This window comes from Tursiops truncatus, chromosome 15, assembly GCF_011762595.2.
Source record: "Tursiops truncatus isolate mTurTru1 chromosome 15, mTurTru1.mat.Y, whole genome shotgun sequence".
Classification (NCBI taxonomy): Eukaryota; Metazoa; Chordata; class Mammalia; order Artiodactyla; family Delphinidae; genus Tursiops; species Tursiops truncatus.
In genome coordinates, this window is record NC_047048.1 from 35492391 (window position 1) to 35510182 (window position 17792).

The following is a 17792-nucleotide window of genomic DNA, read 5'->3' on the forward strand; positions in this document are numbered from 1 at the left end:
GCCACCGCAATTTTTTGATAGACCCAAGGGTCTGGGGCGGAAACTGCGTCGACCTCTCACAGACCTTCCGGTCCGTCAGACGTCCCGCTTCCGGTCGAGCCCCGGCCCTGCTCCGCCCCAACCGCGGCGCCTGGCGACCTCCCATTGGCTGTTTAGCACCGAACTACATTTCCCAGTAGCCCTTGCAGCTAAACCGTCCGTACCTGGAGTGGTGCCAACCTGTCTTGGAGGGTTTGAGCCAGCCTTCTGCTTTCCATCTCCCAGGTACAGCCGCAGAGAGAGTGGCTGCTGCCAACCTGACCTCCCTGCGTCCCTGAGAGCTCCGCCGGCCGGCCTCGAGCCTCGCCTTCCCAAGCGCAGACCGCTCGCTCCAAGCGAGGAGACCAGGCTTCCGCACCGGAAACGGGGCACCGGGCGTGACGTCACTGCTGCCTAGGCGCCCGGCCTCCCAGAAGGCACCGCGTCCCTGCCGTCCTCCCCAAGTGACGGCGGCGCACGCCAGTAGTCGCCGGCAGCCTGTGACGACATTCCGAAGGGCGAGTGGTGGGCTTGCCCTCTCGAGCCTAGTTTCCCGGTCTCTCCCCGAGTCTGGGTCTTTGGGCTGTCCCCAGTGAGCGCCCAGGGGCGGCAGAACCCCAAGAGGTGAGGGACTCCGGGAGGGCGGGAACCAGGCTGAGGCGGCCTCTGGGGAGCGGAACAGAGTCTGTTGCTAGGGGAGCCTGGCTGGATAGGTAGCCGGGAGCGCACCCCAGGCAATGCCACCAGCTGGGCTTTGCGGTGAAGGTGCCCCTTGGCCACTGGGAGAGGCTGCAGAGCGGGCCTGGCCTGGTGGGCCCTACTGGGATGTCCCCTGTCGCTCTTACAGGGCTTTGAGGGCGGAAAGGAGTCAGCAGGCCACACGTAGACACCTCATGCGGCCTTGCGTTTGCTCCTTGAACCATCAGCAACCCCCGGAAGGGCATCCGAGGGACCTGCGGTCCAAGGGACGCAGTGAGGCCAGATTCGGTGGCCAAGTTGACTTGTAAACAGATGCCCTCGGTATTGGACCCCGGATTTCCTGTCTTCTGGCCCATTGCTTCTTCTACCAGCATGAGTTAAACCTTTCTTCCCAGTGGAGTTTGCACTTCGTTTTCTCATGAGGATGGCCCTTGAGGTTTGAACATCTTATGCTTTCATTCTCAGGATATTCCTTTCAGGCCTTGCTAAGAGTATCGGGTCAGGGATCTTCCTTACGGTTGTGAGTTCCCTACCGTAGTTTATCTTTCCTTTTTGATTTAGATCTCATATGGCCTCACTTTGCAAGACACATACTGGAGTGCAGGCATCTCCAGCCTGACTCATGGTTTCTCTCATCTGCAGCGTGACTGACAGGTTTCCTCCAGTAAGAGGTGACTCTTGAAGCTCTGCAGAAACAAGTGTGTGTGTGATTTCAAGGCACGATGGCTGCAAAAGTGGTTCCTATACCCCTAAAGCCAAAGAGGTCCTTTATACTGAGAGTTCCTCCTAACTCCAAGCTGGGCCAAGATCTACTCCGAGATGCTACTAGTGGGCCCAAGACCATTCACCAGCTGGTTCTGGAGCACTTCCTCACCTTCTTGCCCAAGCCAAGCCTAGTCCAGCCCAGTCAGAAAGTCAAGGAGACCTTGGTTATTGTGAAGGATGTGAGCTCAAATCTTCAGAACAGAGGTAAGAAGCACATACTGTTTTACTAGAAGAGAAGGGGATGGTACTGGGAGCTGAGCTAGACTTCCTTGTTAGTAATGAATTCAAGTTAGGTTGGTGGGTGTCGGAAAAAAAGAGTTGATTCCAATAAGTCAACGTGCCAGGGAGAGGGAGTATTTTTTTTCTCAAGCTGGAGCTTGAATGGTTTGCTAAGTGTATGTAAAGCCACAGAATAAACAGTGTGTATCTTTTCTGTAGTGTCAGTTTTACCCAGACATTGGGGGAGGGGGAGTATCTTTTTAGGATAAAGGAATGTGGATGAATTATTGAATTGACTTCAGCTTATGTGGAATTTTGTTAACTTTTGTGCTTGCTGTGGGCATCTTCAGACTTTACCTTTCCCCATCCTTCCCCTTAGTAGTAATGGGAATTTTAAAAGGTGCTTAGGGGAATATCCTTTTCATAGTGAAGAGACCCCATATAGGTTCAAGACCCTGTGGTTTGTGGATTGATCTCTGACTGGGCTCATAGGAACAGAAAAAGCCTTGAGTTACCTACCAAAGGAATGAGGACAGCCTGGATTCAAGGTGTGGGTAGAGTCTCCATATTAGAGTCACTGACTTTTCTATTAACTACAGCTTCCTCTTTCCCCAGTGCAACCTCATCCCTTAGTGAAGCTTCTACCCAGAGAAGGAATCCAGCAGAAACAGGAGACAGTGTCTCTGTGTTTGAAAGCTGAGTCTGAGGTGGGTTCAGTTTTCCTGTTCACTGTTTGAGTGCATCACCTTCTCTACTCTTGCAGCCCTCCCGTGTATATAAACCCACTTTTGGGAGTCAGCAGGGAGATGGGGCTCTTTCTTCACTGCCTCCTTGGACAGTCATCTTTTTTTTTTCCCTCTGGCTCCTCTCTGAGCCAGGCTTTCCTGTCTGCATGGGACTTCTAGATCCCTTTTGCCATCCCTTCCCTGATCTTGGTCTTTCTTAACAGCAGGGCTGTCAAGGAACCTCTGTTACTAAGAGGAAGGGGGCCTGTTGCTCTTTCAGGAGCTGGTGGTCTTTGAGGATTTGAATGTATTTCACTCCCAAGAAGAATGTGTAAGCTTGGATCCTGTTCAGCAGCCCACCTCAGAGATTCAAGACAACAGCATTGGGGAGATGATGTTACTGGGTAAGAAATCAAGTCTCTTGTGTGTTCAGATTGAAGGCTATGGGAAAAGCATGTTCTATTTCATCTCAGACTTTTTTGAGACATTGTTCACACCAGCTAAGTACATGTTTATGCACATTTAATTTTTGATTTATTCCATGTGGCAGAGCCTTCTCCAGCTGTGAGTGGCCATTTTCCCTGTATCTTGGGGGCAGTAAGGAGGGGACTTCTCTTGGTAAGCAAGACTTGAGGTTGATATACTCACATCAAATATTTAAACAGATAGAAAATGCGAGTATACTGTTTCTGAATCTCTGCACCCAGTGGTATTCTCCCCACAGATATATTTTACATCAGTGTATTTATTGGACACATGACTAATTCTTTTAAGTCTTTTTTTTTTTCTTGATGTTCAATAGCTGTGAAGCCTACTAGTGAAAGAGAAAATATATCCTACTTTTGATGGAAATAACATCTGGTACTTATTAAGCACTTGTGTGCCAATATGTGCTAGACACTTCTAACTACTTTGCATGCATTTATTATCTCATGTAATTCTTATGATAGTACTGTGGTGTATAGGAATCATTACTATTTCATAGATGATGGAACTGAAGCAGAGAGAAGTTAAGAAATTTGCTAAAGGTCACACAGCAGTAGGTAGTAGAGCAGGGTTTTGGACTCAGGGAATCTAACACCAGAGCACAGTCTTGGCCCAGTACAGTACTGCCTCCTTGCTGCATTTCTCTTAGTTTCATCAGTGAATTTCCTATATGGTTGGTGAATGAAACCTTCTTCATTTGTACTCATTTCCCAGTAGTGGCTAACAGGTGCTACATAGGAACTCATCTGGCAGCAGCTTCTCTGTAAGCTGCTTAGAGATGCTTCAGTTTTTCCCTAGAAATATACTGCTACCCTAGAGCCAGGGTCCCTCAAAAATCATTTTGCTGAGTGCCTAATACTTTTTACCTTGCCTTCAAGACTGGTTCTGAGGCTGAGGTTTTGTGAGTTGCCTAGGGTGACAGAAATACATAATGATTACTCAACTCTGTAGTTGTCTAATCCTGTATGGTTGGGGTGGTGGTACATAATAGGCCTGGTTAATTTCCCATAGATTATTATATGTAATATTTTATTTTAGGAAACTGTATAAACAGATCAGATTTATTACACTGAGTTTTTCCTGAGTCTTAGGCAAAGCTAGCATTTATTTTGGGTGACTGACTGTTGGGCATGTTGCCAACTCCAGGAACACTTTGGTCCTGCACGTTGAGGACCTGAGACCCAATCCTCACCCTCTCCTTTCTTCTCCCTTATCCATACTCTGAAGCTGATGATTTAAGCTTAGAGTCATTCACCACATTTAATAAATGCTGTTTTACCTTCAGGCAGGGTTGGGTTTTGGAGTTGATATTCAGGAGGTTAAAAATACATATAAGGCTCCATTTCTACTCTCTAAGAGCTTCTAAATTACAGCTGTAAAGAGCTTTGATACGTCAAGGCAGGATTTGGACCCAGGAGCAGAGTTTGGAAGAACACGGATTTGATTTTAAATGAGATTCAGTCCATGGCAGGAAATAAAATGAGGTTATCCTCTGGGCACTTGGACATTGGGGATTGGAGCTCAGATGTAAGGATGTAAAGATTTGGGAGTCATCAGCATATAGCTGATAGTTGAAATAGTAACATTTGGTCGGTTTGCAAAGGGAAAAGTGTAAGGGAATGAACCTCGTGGGGACAGGAATCAAAAGGAAGGCCCTTGACAGAGGAAGACAGAATTTGTGTTTCAGTCCAAGTAAACCACATGAAAACAACCAAAAAGGTAGAGCACTTAAATTCTCAGTGAGATAGTTCTTATGGTTGTTTCTGCCCTCTACTGTGGTAAGAGAATATACCTTTCCAAGATTGATACAAATTGACTACATACTATGCAACAAAAACACAATAGAGTCCAAAGAGTAGAAATTATACATTAGGATCTATCACAATGCAATACAACTAGAAATTAATAATGAAATCAGAGAAAACAATTTCTTTCTACCAGTAAAATTTAAAACTATTAAGTAACTTTGGGTCAAAGGAGTAATACAAATTAAAATCGCATAATTTTTCTGCATAACACTATCAGAATCTATGGTATAATCTAAAGTGGTACTCATAAGAATATGCAGGGATAAAAAAAATGTATACTGGTTTACAGAAATTAATTAAGCCTCTGATTTACAGTTAGGAAAACAAGGTAAGGGAAAACAGGAACAAAATATTAATAAATACAAACTTAGAAATCAATAAGGTAAAAATAGAAAAAGTAGAGGAACTAATAAGTAGAATGATTTACACACAAATAGATAAACCAATTTCCATAGAGGAAACTGAAATTGTCAGAAAACTAGTCCCACACACAAGAAAAAGGACCAGCCTTAGTTTCACAGAAAATTCTTGTAAATCTTTAAAAATCTGACAGTTCAAATTCTGTGAGAACTTTCAGAGTATAGAAGAAGAAGGAAAACTTCCAGGTTCTTTTTATGACATTAGTGTAACAAAGATATCACAATCTGATGAAAATTGCAATGACCAAATAAGATTTATTCCAGGAATACAAAAATGATTTAGTCATAGAAAGTCTATTTGTTATAAGTCTATCCATCTGAAAATAAAAAGAAATAGCCTATGATCATTTTCATAGTTATTGAAAAGATACTTGACAAAATACAAACCTCTTCATAAGAACACTTAACAAACTAGTGACTAATGGATACTTCCTTAATGGGCTACATATCCTTTCAGCCAGCATCATCTTTAATGGGAAACACTGGGGGCATTCCCACTAGAATTAGGAATACAACAGTGAAGCCCACTACCACTACTACTGTCTAATATTTTGTTTCAGGTATTACCCAGTGCAGTTAAATGAGAAGGAAAATAGCCGTATTATAAGAACTTAAGAGAAAGATAAAACTACACCTATTTACATATGATATAATTGTGTAGCTGGAAAATCCTAGAGAATGTCTGAAAGCTTATTCCAGATAATAAGCATTTAGTAAGGCAATGAGATGTAAAATTATTATACCGAAATCATTCATGCAAACACAATCATTTAGAAGGTATACAGTAGGAACAAAAAAGATTAAACACCTAGGAATAAACTTAAGAAGTGCGCAAAAATTGTGAGGAAAACTTTAAAACACTTCTAAAGGACACAGAAGTAGATTTGAATGAATGGAAAGAAGTATCATGTTCTTGGTGGGGAAGATTTTAACATAAAAAAAGGTCAGTTCTCCCCAAATTGATTTATGAATTCAATGTAATCCCTTTAACAAAACCAATAGGATTTTTTCCCCTGGAAGTAGGCAGTCCGATATCAAATTCAAATGGAAAAATAACTACAAGTAACGGAGAAAATTGAAGAGAAGAGCAGTGGTGCAGGAGGGTTCTAGCCGTATCAGGTATTAAAGCAGCCTCTAAAGCCTGCCATGAAAACAGTATATAGTATTGGCATGTGACTAGATAGATCAATGGGATGGAATAAGAAGTCCAGGGACCTCCCTGGTGGCGCAGTGGTTAAGAATCCGCCTGCCAGTGCAGGGAACATGGTTTCGATCCCTGGTCGGGGAAGATCCCACATGCTGCAGAGCAACTAAGCCCATGCGCCACAACTACTGAAGCCCGTGCGCCTAGAGCCTGTGCTCTGCAACAAGAGAAGCCACTGCAATGAAGAGGCCGCAGACTGCAACGAAGAGTAGCCCCCGCTCTCTGCAACTAGAGAAAGCCCCACGCGCAGCAATGAAGACCCAACGTAGCCAAAAATAAACTAATTAATAACAAAATTAATTAAGTAAAAAAAAAGTGCAGAAATAGGTTCAAATACACATGAGGACTTAGTTTGTGATAAAGTTGGAATCTCCAATCAGCAAGGTAAAGAGGGACTTTTTGATAAAAGGTGTTGTGACAACTTAGTAGCCATTTGGTGAATCATACCTTATTTTGCACACCAAGAAAAACTCCCAGTGGATCAAAGGGTGAATTCCTTTATAACTGTGGCCTAGGAAGGCTTTTCTAATTAAGACTCAAAAATCCAGAAGTCTTGAAAGAAAAGATCAATAAAGTAAATACATAAAAATTTTAAGGGCTTCCCTGGTGGCGCAGTGGTTGAGAGGCCGCCTGCCGATGCAGGGGACACGGGTTCGTGCCCCGGTCTGGGGAGATCCCACATGCCGTGGAGCAGCTAGGCCCGTGAGCCATGGCCGCTGACCCTGCGCATCTGGAGCCTGTGCTCTGCAACGGGAGAGGCCACAACAGTGAGAGGCCTGCGCACCGAAAAAAAAAAAAAAAAAAAAAAAAATTTAAAACTTCTGTATGACAAAATAAAAAATATCTGAGCAAATAAAATGCAGTAAATTGGAGGTAAATATTTGCACCTTATATCAGACAAAAGCCTAATTTATTAAGAATTTCTAGAAATTGGGAACAGAAAGATCAACAGATTTTCTCAGAAATACAAATTACTCTAAAATACATGAAAGAGGGCTTCCCTGGTGGCACAGTGGTTAAGAAACCGCCTGCCAATGCAGGGAACATGGGTTCGAGCCCTGGTCCAGGAAGATCCCACATGCTGCGGAGCAACGAAGCCCATGCGCCACAACTACTGAGCCTGTGTTCTAGAGCCTGCAAGCCACAACTACTGAAGCCCATGCGCCTAGAGCCCGTGCTCTGCAACAAGAGAAGCCACTGCAACGAGAAACCTGCACACGGCAACAAAGAGTAGCTCCTGCTCATCGCAACTAGAGAAAGCCCACAAGCAGCAATGAAGACCCAACGCAGCCAAAAATAAGTAAATTAATCAATAAAAGAAATTTTAAAAATAAAATACATGAAAGATGTCCAGCCCTTCTCATAATTAGAAATGCAAATAAAACCTTTACTGAGTTACCTTTTTTAAAAAAAATCTATCAGATTTATAGAAATCAGAAACAACACATTGGTGGTGAGGTTGTTGGGAGATGGGTATATTGCTGGTGGGCATGCAGAATGGTACAGTTCCTGTTTATGAGAATCTGTAATTACCCATATTACAGATGCATTTACCTTTTGATCTAGCAGACCCACTTCAGGGAATCTGAATTACAGATAATAGCAATAGCACACATTCAAAATAATGTACAAACAGGGTTTATTCATTGTGGTATTGTTTGTAAAAACAAAGTTGAAAACAATCCAAGTGTTTCTGCAGGGGGCTGGTTGAATACGGTATGTTTCCACACATCATACCATGATAATCTCTGTGCACTGGAATATAGTGACTGAAGTAAGGCAAGTAGCAGAAATATACATAGTGTACTACCTTTTATGTAAGAAATGGGGAGAAAAAGAAAACGTATTGCCTAAAGAAACAATGGGAAAACAAAAAGAAATTAATAAAAACTGCTACCTGTCTGGGGAATGAATAGAATGGATGGAGAGGTATGAGAGTAATGCTCTCTGTGTATACTTTTTCATGTTTTGATTTTTTGAGCCATATAAATATATTAGCTACTAAAATTATTTTATTTTTAAAGTTAGTACAGTAAAGGAAGGTAAAATACAGTTTCCCATGAACAACACAGGGATAAGGGGTGCTGACCCCCCCAGCAGTCAAAAATCAATGCATAATTGATAGTCAGCCCTCCATACCCGCTGTTCCTCTATATCCATGGTTCTGCATCTGCAGATTCACCCAACCTTGGATTGCACAGTATTGTAGTACTTATTGTTGAAAACATTCTGCGTATAAGTGGACTTTCACAGTTCAAACCTGTGTTGTTGAAGTCGACTGTATTTTCATTGACCCTTTCAGAAAAATCAGAAAAATCTTATGAGTTTCAACTAATTGTTCTGAAAACAGATATTTAGCTCTTTAATATAACCTAATGTTTATAATCATTCATAAAACGCTGATGATAATTCCTGAAAACTGAGAATAAAGAAACCTGCTATCACTATTAATATCATTAACTAATTTTCTAAAGCAAGAAGATAAGAAAAAGGGGTTGAGAAGAATGAATATTGGAAAGAGAGGGAACCAAAATATGATTTGTACTTAGAAAATCTAGAAGGATCAACTAAAACATTATTATATTTAATAGTTTTAAAGTAGGTTGATAGGAATAAGTATTTAACAATCAATAAATAACATTCTTTTTTTTAAATTTATTTTTGGCTGTGTTGGGTCTTCATTGCTGTGCGTGGGCTTTCTCTAGTCATGGTGAGAGGGGGCTACTCTTCCTTGCGGTGCACGGGCTTCTCATTGCGGTGGCTTCTCTTGTTGCGGAGCACAGGCTCTAGTCTTGTGGCACGGGGCTCAGTAGTTGTGGCTTGTGGGCTCTAGAGCGCAACCTCAGTAGTTGTGGCACACGGGCTTAGTTGCTCCGTGGCATGTGGGATCTTCCCGGACCAGGGCTTGAACCCATGTCCCCTGCACTGGCAGGTGGATTCTTAACCACTGTGCCACCAGGGAAGCCCAATAAATAGCATTCTTAAATAAACACAAAATAATGAGAGCTGTCATTCAGAATGACTGTAAGATAGGAGTAAGCTAGAGAAATGTTTTATTGGTAAATAGAAAAGAAGATTCTTAAATATTGGAGAGAAACAGGTCTAAACTGGAAAACTAAAATCATGTAAAATAAAGATAGCAGTGCCCTCCAAATTTATTTATACTGTAAATACACTCAGTCAAATTTGTGAAAAGGTAGAAGTGGATGTTCTGACTGGTTTTACCAATATTAGACATGTTACAAACAACAAACAGTGTGATACTAAACTCCAAATGTATTAGAGTTAACTGTAATAATAAGGCATAAAAGAATGGCTAGAGGACTTCCCTGGGTGCACAGTGGTTAAGAATCCACCTGGTAATGCAGGGGACACAGGTTCAATCCCTGGTCCAGGAAGATATCTCACATGCCGCAGAGCACCTAAGCGTGTGCACCTAGAGCCCGTGCTCCACAACAAAGAGAAGCCACCACCATGAGAAGCCTGTGCACCGCAACAAAGAGTAGCCCCCGCTCGCCACAAAAAGAGAAAGCCTGTGCACAGCAACGAAGACCCAATGCAGCCAAATAAATAAATTAATTTAAAAAATACCTTTTTAAAAAAAAATGGCCAGGAAACAATAGAAATTTATCAGATTTTAAGACTAATTTTTTTTTCTGGTTTTAAGTCGTGGAGTTATTATAGAGGGAGACTTCCATTAATATATCAGTAGTGATTGATAAAGTCTCAGCCCAATAGATAAATTACTAGTTTGCAGTAATCAAAGTGCAAAGTAAAGCTACAATGAGAAACCATTGTATACCTATTAAATATTTGAAAATTATATCTACTGCCAGCAAGATTAGGTAAAATTGATAACCACATGTTGATGATTGTATTGAAATTTGTACAGCTTGTTTGGAAAGTAGTATAACAGTTCATACCAAGAGCTGTGATAAAAATTGGCATGTGCTTTGACCCAGCATTTTCATTATCCTAAGGGAATCATTAAAAGAAATAATTTAAAAGAAAAAATTCTATTGGTGTGAAACTGCTAAATCCAGCAGAAATTCATATTCTAGCTTCATGTTCAGTCACATTATCTAAGTGGTTGATTTAATCCTTTACTTTAATCTCAGTAAGTTGCCTGGAGTTAGACAAATCCCTTGTCACGTCACCTGTTCAGAGCATACTTTTTTTTTTTTTCACTTTGTTGCCTAGTTTTTATAATTTGTTATTTTACACAGACTTTTTTTGGGAAATGCAAATGCAGAAAAGTCTACAGATCCTAAGTGTACAGCTCAGATTTTCACAAAATGTACACATTTATCTAACCACACCCAAAATTGACTATTCCTAACAGCCCAGAAATCCCTCTGTGCCCCCTGCTCAGTCACTGCTCTCCTTCCTCCCCCAAAATGACAACTATTGACTTCTAACATAGTTTCATTTTATCAATTGTAGTAATCCTTTAGTGTCCAAATAATAATCCATTGTGTGAATTTGCTGTACCTTCTTTAGTTGTGGTCATTTGAATTTTTCCAGTTTTTCACTATATTGGATATTATAATATTACCTAATACTATAATATTTTAATATTTAATGTAGTGAAAACCTAGAAGTAACTCATCTTACCATTCACTTACTAGCCTCCTAAAGATTACAAGTAGTACCCTTTAGTATTTATGTCCTTCATCCCCTGGTCCTTATTAGCTCAGTGCTCTACACAGAATATAAGGTCAGTATGAACTTGTTGAATGAGTAGTTGGTGCTTATTCAGAAAACAAACAAATGAAATATTTTAATGTAGTCCCACTCATTCCAATTTTTAAAGAAAAGTAAAAAGAGGACTGTGTGCTTGCTTTATGGGGTATGCAAAGATTTATCAGTCATGTATCCCACCCTCATTAAGGGTAGAAAAGTGTTGATGGCAATTATCAGCCAGTCCTCAGATTTCTGACTTTCAAGGTTATTGTTTCATGAGAAATCTGACTTGTTTTTTCCTGCCTGGTATCATAGCCCTCAAAAGTTATTAAATTCTCTCTCTGTTTCAACAGTCAGTGACAGTAATCCTGAGGGTGAAGATCTTCAGAAAGAACCTGTAGAGAATGAAGAACAGAGAGAAAAGTCTTCAGATTGTGATGAAATTGATTGCTCCGTGGTCTCTGAGCAACCTCCAGATTGCCAGAAAGAGGAAGGACTAAATACATGCATTCCAAAGGAAAGGAAAATGAGAAATCTTTTAGTTACCATCGAAAATGATACTCCACTAGAGGAACTCTCAAAATATGTGGATATCAGTGTTATCGCACTTACCAGAAATCGGAGAACAAGAAGATGGTATACTTGTCCACTGTGTGGGAAACAGTTTAATGAAAGTTCTTACCTTATTTCCCACCAGAGGACTCACACTGGAGAAAAACCCTATGACTGTAGTCACTGTGGGAAAAGCTTCAATCATAAAACAAACCTTAATAAACATGAGCGAATCCATACAGGAGAGAAACCTTATTCATGTTCTCAGTGTGGGAAAAACTTTCGTCAGAATTCTCATCGGAGTCGCCATGAGGGAATCCATATAAGGGAGAAGATATTTAAGTGTCCAGAATGTGGGAAAACCTTCCCAGGAAACAAAGAATTTGTGATTCATCTGCAGAGTCACGAGGCTGAGAGGCCATATGGTTGTACAAAGTGTGGGAGGAGGTTTGGTCGGCTGTCAAACTGTACCCGGCATGAAAAAACCCATTCAGCATGTAAGATCCGAAAACAGAAGTGGGATCGGGAAAGGTCTGATGGTCCTGCCTCAACCTGAAATATTCCTTAAGGAATTCTGAATTCCCAGGCTATCTGAAAAGATACAGATAAGAAAACCTCATTATAGCCAAAATTGGATAAATACCCATGTTTGCTGAAACCTCAAGTTTTTAGAAAATTCACAGGGGGGAAGAAAACAAAAACAAAAACATCCTCAAGGGCTATACCTCAGTTAGCAACCAGGCTTTTTGGACTCGAGCTTTTGTGAACTTGTATAACAATGTACAGGTCACAGACCCCTTCCCTGAAAAATGCTTTGAAATATAAGTCTGGGGGATGCTTACCTTCAAGGTGAAGAGTGATGAGTGTCCTGAAAGTATATCCAGCTTTTCCCCCACATAGGAATTCACACTTGAGAAATAATGTAAACGTCCTTATCTGGAACTGTGTTCCCCTAAAAGAACCAAACTACTGATTTGTTAGGTCAACAGCTTCTACTAGCAACTCATATAACCCTCTAAGGATACCCTTAAAGCCTGAGAGTTGAAAGGGGTTGTTTACTTTGGAATTTAGGAAAATACAGCAAGTGAATGTTAAGGACTTACTCTGTCATTTGTATGTGATCTAATGATGAATTTCAATAACATTTGCAGTTTGTGGTGAAAAGTGACTGTTCTACAGAAATCCTTTTCAGAGCATTATTTAAAAGTGTCTGCTGTTCTCACTGTATTTTGTTCCGCAATTAATTGCTCACACGGCTCTCTCATGCCTTTCCCTTGCCAAAAGAAGTTTGGGTCGCTCAGGCCTGGCCACCCAGCCCCGCTCCTGGAAAAGCTCTTTAGAATCTTGCCCCTCTGTTGAGTCTAGAAGAAAACCTGCTAGGAAGGAAACGGCAAGAGGAGGAGGAGGACGTTGGCTTGGATCCATGGCTGGTCAGTAAACTTGCCATATGCGTATTTCCCATCAGACCTTTGGCAATGGGTGGTCACTACCTCACAAGCAAAGTGTTTTACTTTTAGAAATTATGTCTCCAATAGCTAGCTCACATTACCCCTCAGGAGACAGGGTTCCAGTGTCCTCATTGTAGTGGATATTTGTTCTCTTTGGCCTCCTGATACCCAGACTCCTGACTTGTCTGCCAGAGGCAGGGCCAGCGGTGCCTTCACGGGACCGATCCTGTGGTGCGTCATTTTAAGGATTCTTGATCAGTCTTGCTATTCTTAGATTTCCTAAGGTTTTACATTGGTATTTTGATTGGAATAGGTTAAAATCCTATATATCAGTACTATTGGGGGAAAATTACCTTTACAAATTTTGTTTCCTATCCAGAAACATATCTTTCCATTGATTAGAGTATTCCTAAGTTTTTCTAATTTTCTTCATGTAAGTTCTACACAATTTTGTTACTGTAAATAGTTTTTTTCATTATATTTTTCTAGTTGGTTATTGCTCTTACATAGGAAAGTTATTTTTAATTATATATTTGCAAAACTAGCCACTTCTCTGAATGTAATGTTCAGTAATTTTGTAATTTCTCAGTTCTGTTAAAATTTGTGGTTAAAAATTATACCATCTACAAATAGTAGTTTTGTTTCTTCCTTTATGCCTATTGCTCTTTTTTGTTAAAATATGTGGTTCTTAAGCTTTGTTGTTGTACAGAGCATGCTAAAAGGACATTTTATGATACAATTCAGTCCTGAGTCCTAATTAAAGATAGAAAAAGAAACCCCATTTAAAGCCACACTAAAACAGCCTTTATCAATGTTGTCTTTCAAGCCTACTGTATCCTTTAAAATAAGGGACAAAACTGGCTGCCAGCATTATTCTCTTATTCCTTTGCAAGTCTGGCCAGAGTCCACCCAGTTATTGTGCAGAGGGACCCACCTGTGCACCCAGAAAACTTAAAACTTAAAAGGCTAAATGGCTGCCGGGCAGTGACAGGAGAGGGTGAGGTCCCGGGGGCAAGATGGTCCTGTTCCCTGCCCAACAGTCAGGCCACAAGGTCCCCAAGATGTTTGGGTTGGTGATACTCCCGTGACCCAAACCCCCTCCCTACACCCAGCAAGTGTCTTCCGTGCCCCGCCAGTAAAGTGTGCAAGGTCGAGGTCCCTGGGAGGGCACCCCGAGAAGCTGTTGGACAAGTAAGTGCTTGATAAGGAGCCTGACAACAGCTAATGAGAAAAAGTAAACACAACAATGAATGGTTTTCCAGTAGAGCAGCAAAGTCCAGTTAGAAAATATGAAGGACCAAAGATCCTATTCCTACAGCAGCTATAAATCTAAAGCACACATCCTCTAAAGCCTTGGCACCAGGCCCTGGGTTGTAATGGGGAGCAACAAACCCATGGAGTTTCCCAGGGTGTGGGGTGCCGGTGGGGGCAGAAATTCAGTAAATCTCAAAAACAGGTATGCAGCTACACACAAGTGCTAGGAAGGAAAGGCTGCTAGGAGTGATACCGGTGGGTTTTCTAGGGAGGACTTCTGGGGCAGTGACATTTAAACTGAGACCAGAAGGATGAGATGGGGGAGGAAGGGAGCAGCGAAGGGATGTTCTAGTAATAAGACATGAACAGATAATCTTCAGATAAACATGAGTGGCTAAAAGAAATATATGAAAGAACGTTTGGCCTTAATAGTAATCTAAGAATTATATATTGAAAGAACAAGATACCATTTTAGGTGCATTAAATGAGCAGGTTTTGTGTGTGTGTGTGTGTGTGTAAATGTTTGGCTTGGCAGAAGAGGGATGACAGCAGCATCCATTTACTGTGACAAGAATGTTAAAACTATTACTCCTTGACCCAGCAATTCATCTTCTATGTACAAGGGGAGGTATCACAACATCATAATGCTGAAAAAATTAGAAATGACCTAAATGGTTGGATAAATAGGGTGGCATATGATAAAGCTAATAAAAATAATGGTTTTCATTAACCTTAGTCATCAGGGTGAGTCTCATCCTCTCCACTCTCTCGAGCCCACTCCAGCTTCACCTCCAATTCCAACACTTCACTAAACATATATAGAGTATTTCACCCAACAACAGCAGAATACACATTCTTTTCAAACTCACATGAAGCATCACCAAGATAGACCACATCTGGGCCATGGAACACACCTCAGCAAATTTAAAAGAATAGAAATCACAAAATATGTTCTCAGATCACAATGAGATTAAACTAAACTAGAAGTTAATAACAAAGTTGGCTGAAAAATCCCAAAATATTTGGAGATTTAACAACACACATCTAAGTAACAAACGGGTCAAAGAAGAAGTCTCAAGAAAAAATTTAAAATATTTTAAAGTAAATGAAAATGGAAATAAAACTTATGAAAATTTTGGGATGCAGTGAAAGCAATGCTTAGAGGGAAATTTATAGCATTGGATACATATATTAGAAAAGAATAAATATCTAAAATCAATCATCTAAGTTTCTACCTTATGATCTACAAAAGAGGAAATTAAATCCAAACAGAAGAAAAGGTAAAATAAAAATTAGAAAAGAAATTAAAAGTAGGAAATCAATAGAGAAAATCAACAAGATCAACAGAGAAAAATCAACAAAATCAAAAGCTGGTTCTTTGAAAAGACCAATACAATTGATAAACCTCTAGCCAGGCTAACTAACAAAAGAAGAGAGAAGGCACAAATTACTATTATCAGAAATGAAAAAAGGGGGCCATCACTATGAATCCTGTGGGCAAGAAAATGATAATAAAGGAATATTATGAATAACTCTATGCCTATAAATTTGATAACCTAGAGGAAATGGACCAATTCCTTGAAGGACACAATCTACCAAAACTCACTCAAGAAAAAATAATCAGAATAGGCCCATATTAAAGAAACTGAATAATTAATAACCTTCCAAAACAGCACTGGGCACAGATGGTTTCATTATGAATGCTATAAAATGTTTAAGGAAGAAATTATGACAATTCTCTACCATCTCTTCCAGAAAATACAAGCAAAAGGAACACGTCCTAACTCATTCTGTGAGTCCAGCATTACCCAAATACCAAAACCAGACAAAGCCATTACAAGAAAGGAAAACTACAGCTAATATCTCTCACGGATATTCACACCAAAATTCTCAACAAAATATTATCAACTTGAATCCAATAGTGTATAAAAAGAATTATCTATGATGATCAAATGAAATTTATTCCAGGTATGCAAGTCTGGTTCAACATTTCAAAAGCAATGAACATTAAAAAAAAAAAAAAGAAGAAAAATCTTATAATCAGATCAGCTGTAGAAAAAGCATTTGACAAAATCCAACACCCATTTGTGATAAAAACCCTCAGCAAACTAAAAATAGAGGTAAACTTCCTCAACTTGATAAAGAACATGTATAAAAACTTACAGCCAACATCATAATTAATGGTCAGAAACCAGACGCCTTCCCACTAAGATCAGGAATAAGAAAGATCAGGAACAAGGATATCCCCTCTCACCACTCCTATTCAACACCTACTGGAAGTTCTAGCAAATGCAATAGAACAAGGAAATAAGGACTTCTCTGGAGGTCCAGTGGTTAGGACTCCGCGATTTCACTGCTGAGGACCCAGGTTCAATGCCTGGTTAGGGAAATAAGAGCCCACAAGATGCACGTTGTGGCCAAAAAAACAATTTCTTTGATCCTAAGACCAATGCCACATATTTTAGGCTTTTGTTACGATACTCTCCACATCTCTGTACTGAATTAGTCAGTTATTGCTGCAGTGGTACTTAGGGAAGATATCCCAAAACTCAGTTGATTATAGTAAGCATTTGTTTTTCTCACTCCTGGGTCTACAGGTTGGTTGAGGTGGCTCTGCTTCACCCTAGACTTCAGGTTGGATTGAGGTCTGATTCTCGTGTCACGTTCTGAAACCTGGACTAAAGGGGCAGCAGCTACTCGGTGAAGTCCTTCTTGTGGTAATCATGGCAGCACAAGAGCCAAACCAAGCTGCACAAGCAGATTTAAGGTCTCATGTTTTGACTACTCACATTTTGCTAAGGAAAGTCACACAGCCAAGTTCAAAGTCAACAGAATAGGAAAGTATATGTTACCCCAAGGGGAAGTGAGTGGGGACTAAATATTTGCCAAACAATAATAGAAAAGATTAAAATCCTTGTCCTCGTGGAGATTACATTCTAGTAAAAAGGATAAATATAAACAACTCAGAAATGAAGATAGTGTGGTCAGATAGGATATTCTCGCAAATGTAAGCAAAGGTACAGACACAAGGATGTCTTACACAGCACATTTGTAATGATAAAACACTGGACAAGGGGCTTCTATGGTGGCACAGTGGTTAAGAATCCACCTGGCGATGCAGGGGACATGGGTTCGAGCCCTGGTCCTGGAAGATCCCACATGCCACAAAGCAACTAAGCCCGTGCACCCCAACTACTGAGCCCGCATGCCATGACTACTGAAGCCCACGCACCTAGAGCCCATGCGCCACAACAAGAGAAGCCACTGCAATGAGAAGCCCGCGTACTGCAACGAAGAGTAGCCCCCGCTCACTGCAACTAGAGAAAGCCCGTGTGCAGCACCGAAGACCCAAAGCAGCCAAAAATAAATTAAAAAAACAAAACTAAACTAAAAAACACTGGGCAACCTAAATGTTCATCAATCACAGCTATTTAAATAAAATAATATGTCAACTAAATAGACTGGTGGGGAGGTTCTTTATTACTTATTTTGATAAAATATTTTGAAAAATA

General features: G+C 40.6%; 1 protein-coding gene across 3 annotated transcripts; it reads left to right on the top strand.

The window, feature by feature from the left end:
- The first annotated feature begins 401 nt into the window (after positions 1-401).
- On the top strand, positions 402-13661 carry ZNF200 (zinc finger protein 200). 3 transcript variants are annotated; one of them, XM_019924127.3, is made up of 6 exons: positions 402-642; positions 1360-1686; positions 2317-2408; positions 2707-2830; positions 2977-3044; positions 11380-11558. In XM_019924127.3, the coding sequence occupies exons 2-6, from the start codon at positions 1440-1442 to the stop codon at positions 11425-11427; spliced, it is 579 nt and encodes a 192-aa protein (XP_019779686.1). In that variant the 5' UTR covers positions 402-642; positions 1360-1439; the 3' UTR covers positions 11428-11558. The 3 variants fall into 3 exon arrangements, with proteins under 3 accessions (XP_019779686.1, XP_019779613.1, XP_004315302.1); XM_019924054.3 differs by lacking the exon at positions 2977-3044 and having other exon boundaries at positions 439-642; positions 1279-1686; positions 11380-13661; XM_004315254.3 differs by lacking the exon at positions 2977-3044 and having other exon boundaries at positions 440-642; positions 11380-13661.
- Positions 13662-17792: the final 4131 nt, after the last annotated feature.

Excerpts from the sequence above, each read along its gene's own strand:
- ZNF200 (XM_019924054.3), top strand. The coding sequence starts at position 1,440 with ATGGCTGCAAAAGTGGTTCCTATACCCCTAAAGCCAAAGAGGTCCTTT. Across the intron at positions 2,409-2,706 it reads GTTTGAAAGCTGAGTCTGAG|GAGCTGGTGGTCTTTGAGGA; the intron begins GTGGGTTCAGTT and ends TTGCTCTTTCAG. Across the intron at positions 2,831-11,379 it reads TGGGGAGATGATGTTACTGG|TCAGTGACAGTAATCCTGAG; the intron begins GTAAGAAATCAA and ends CTGTTTCAACAG.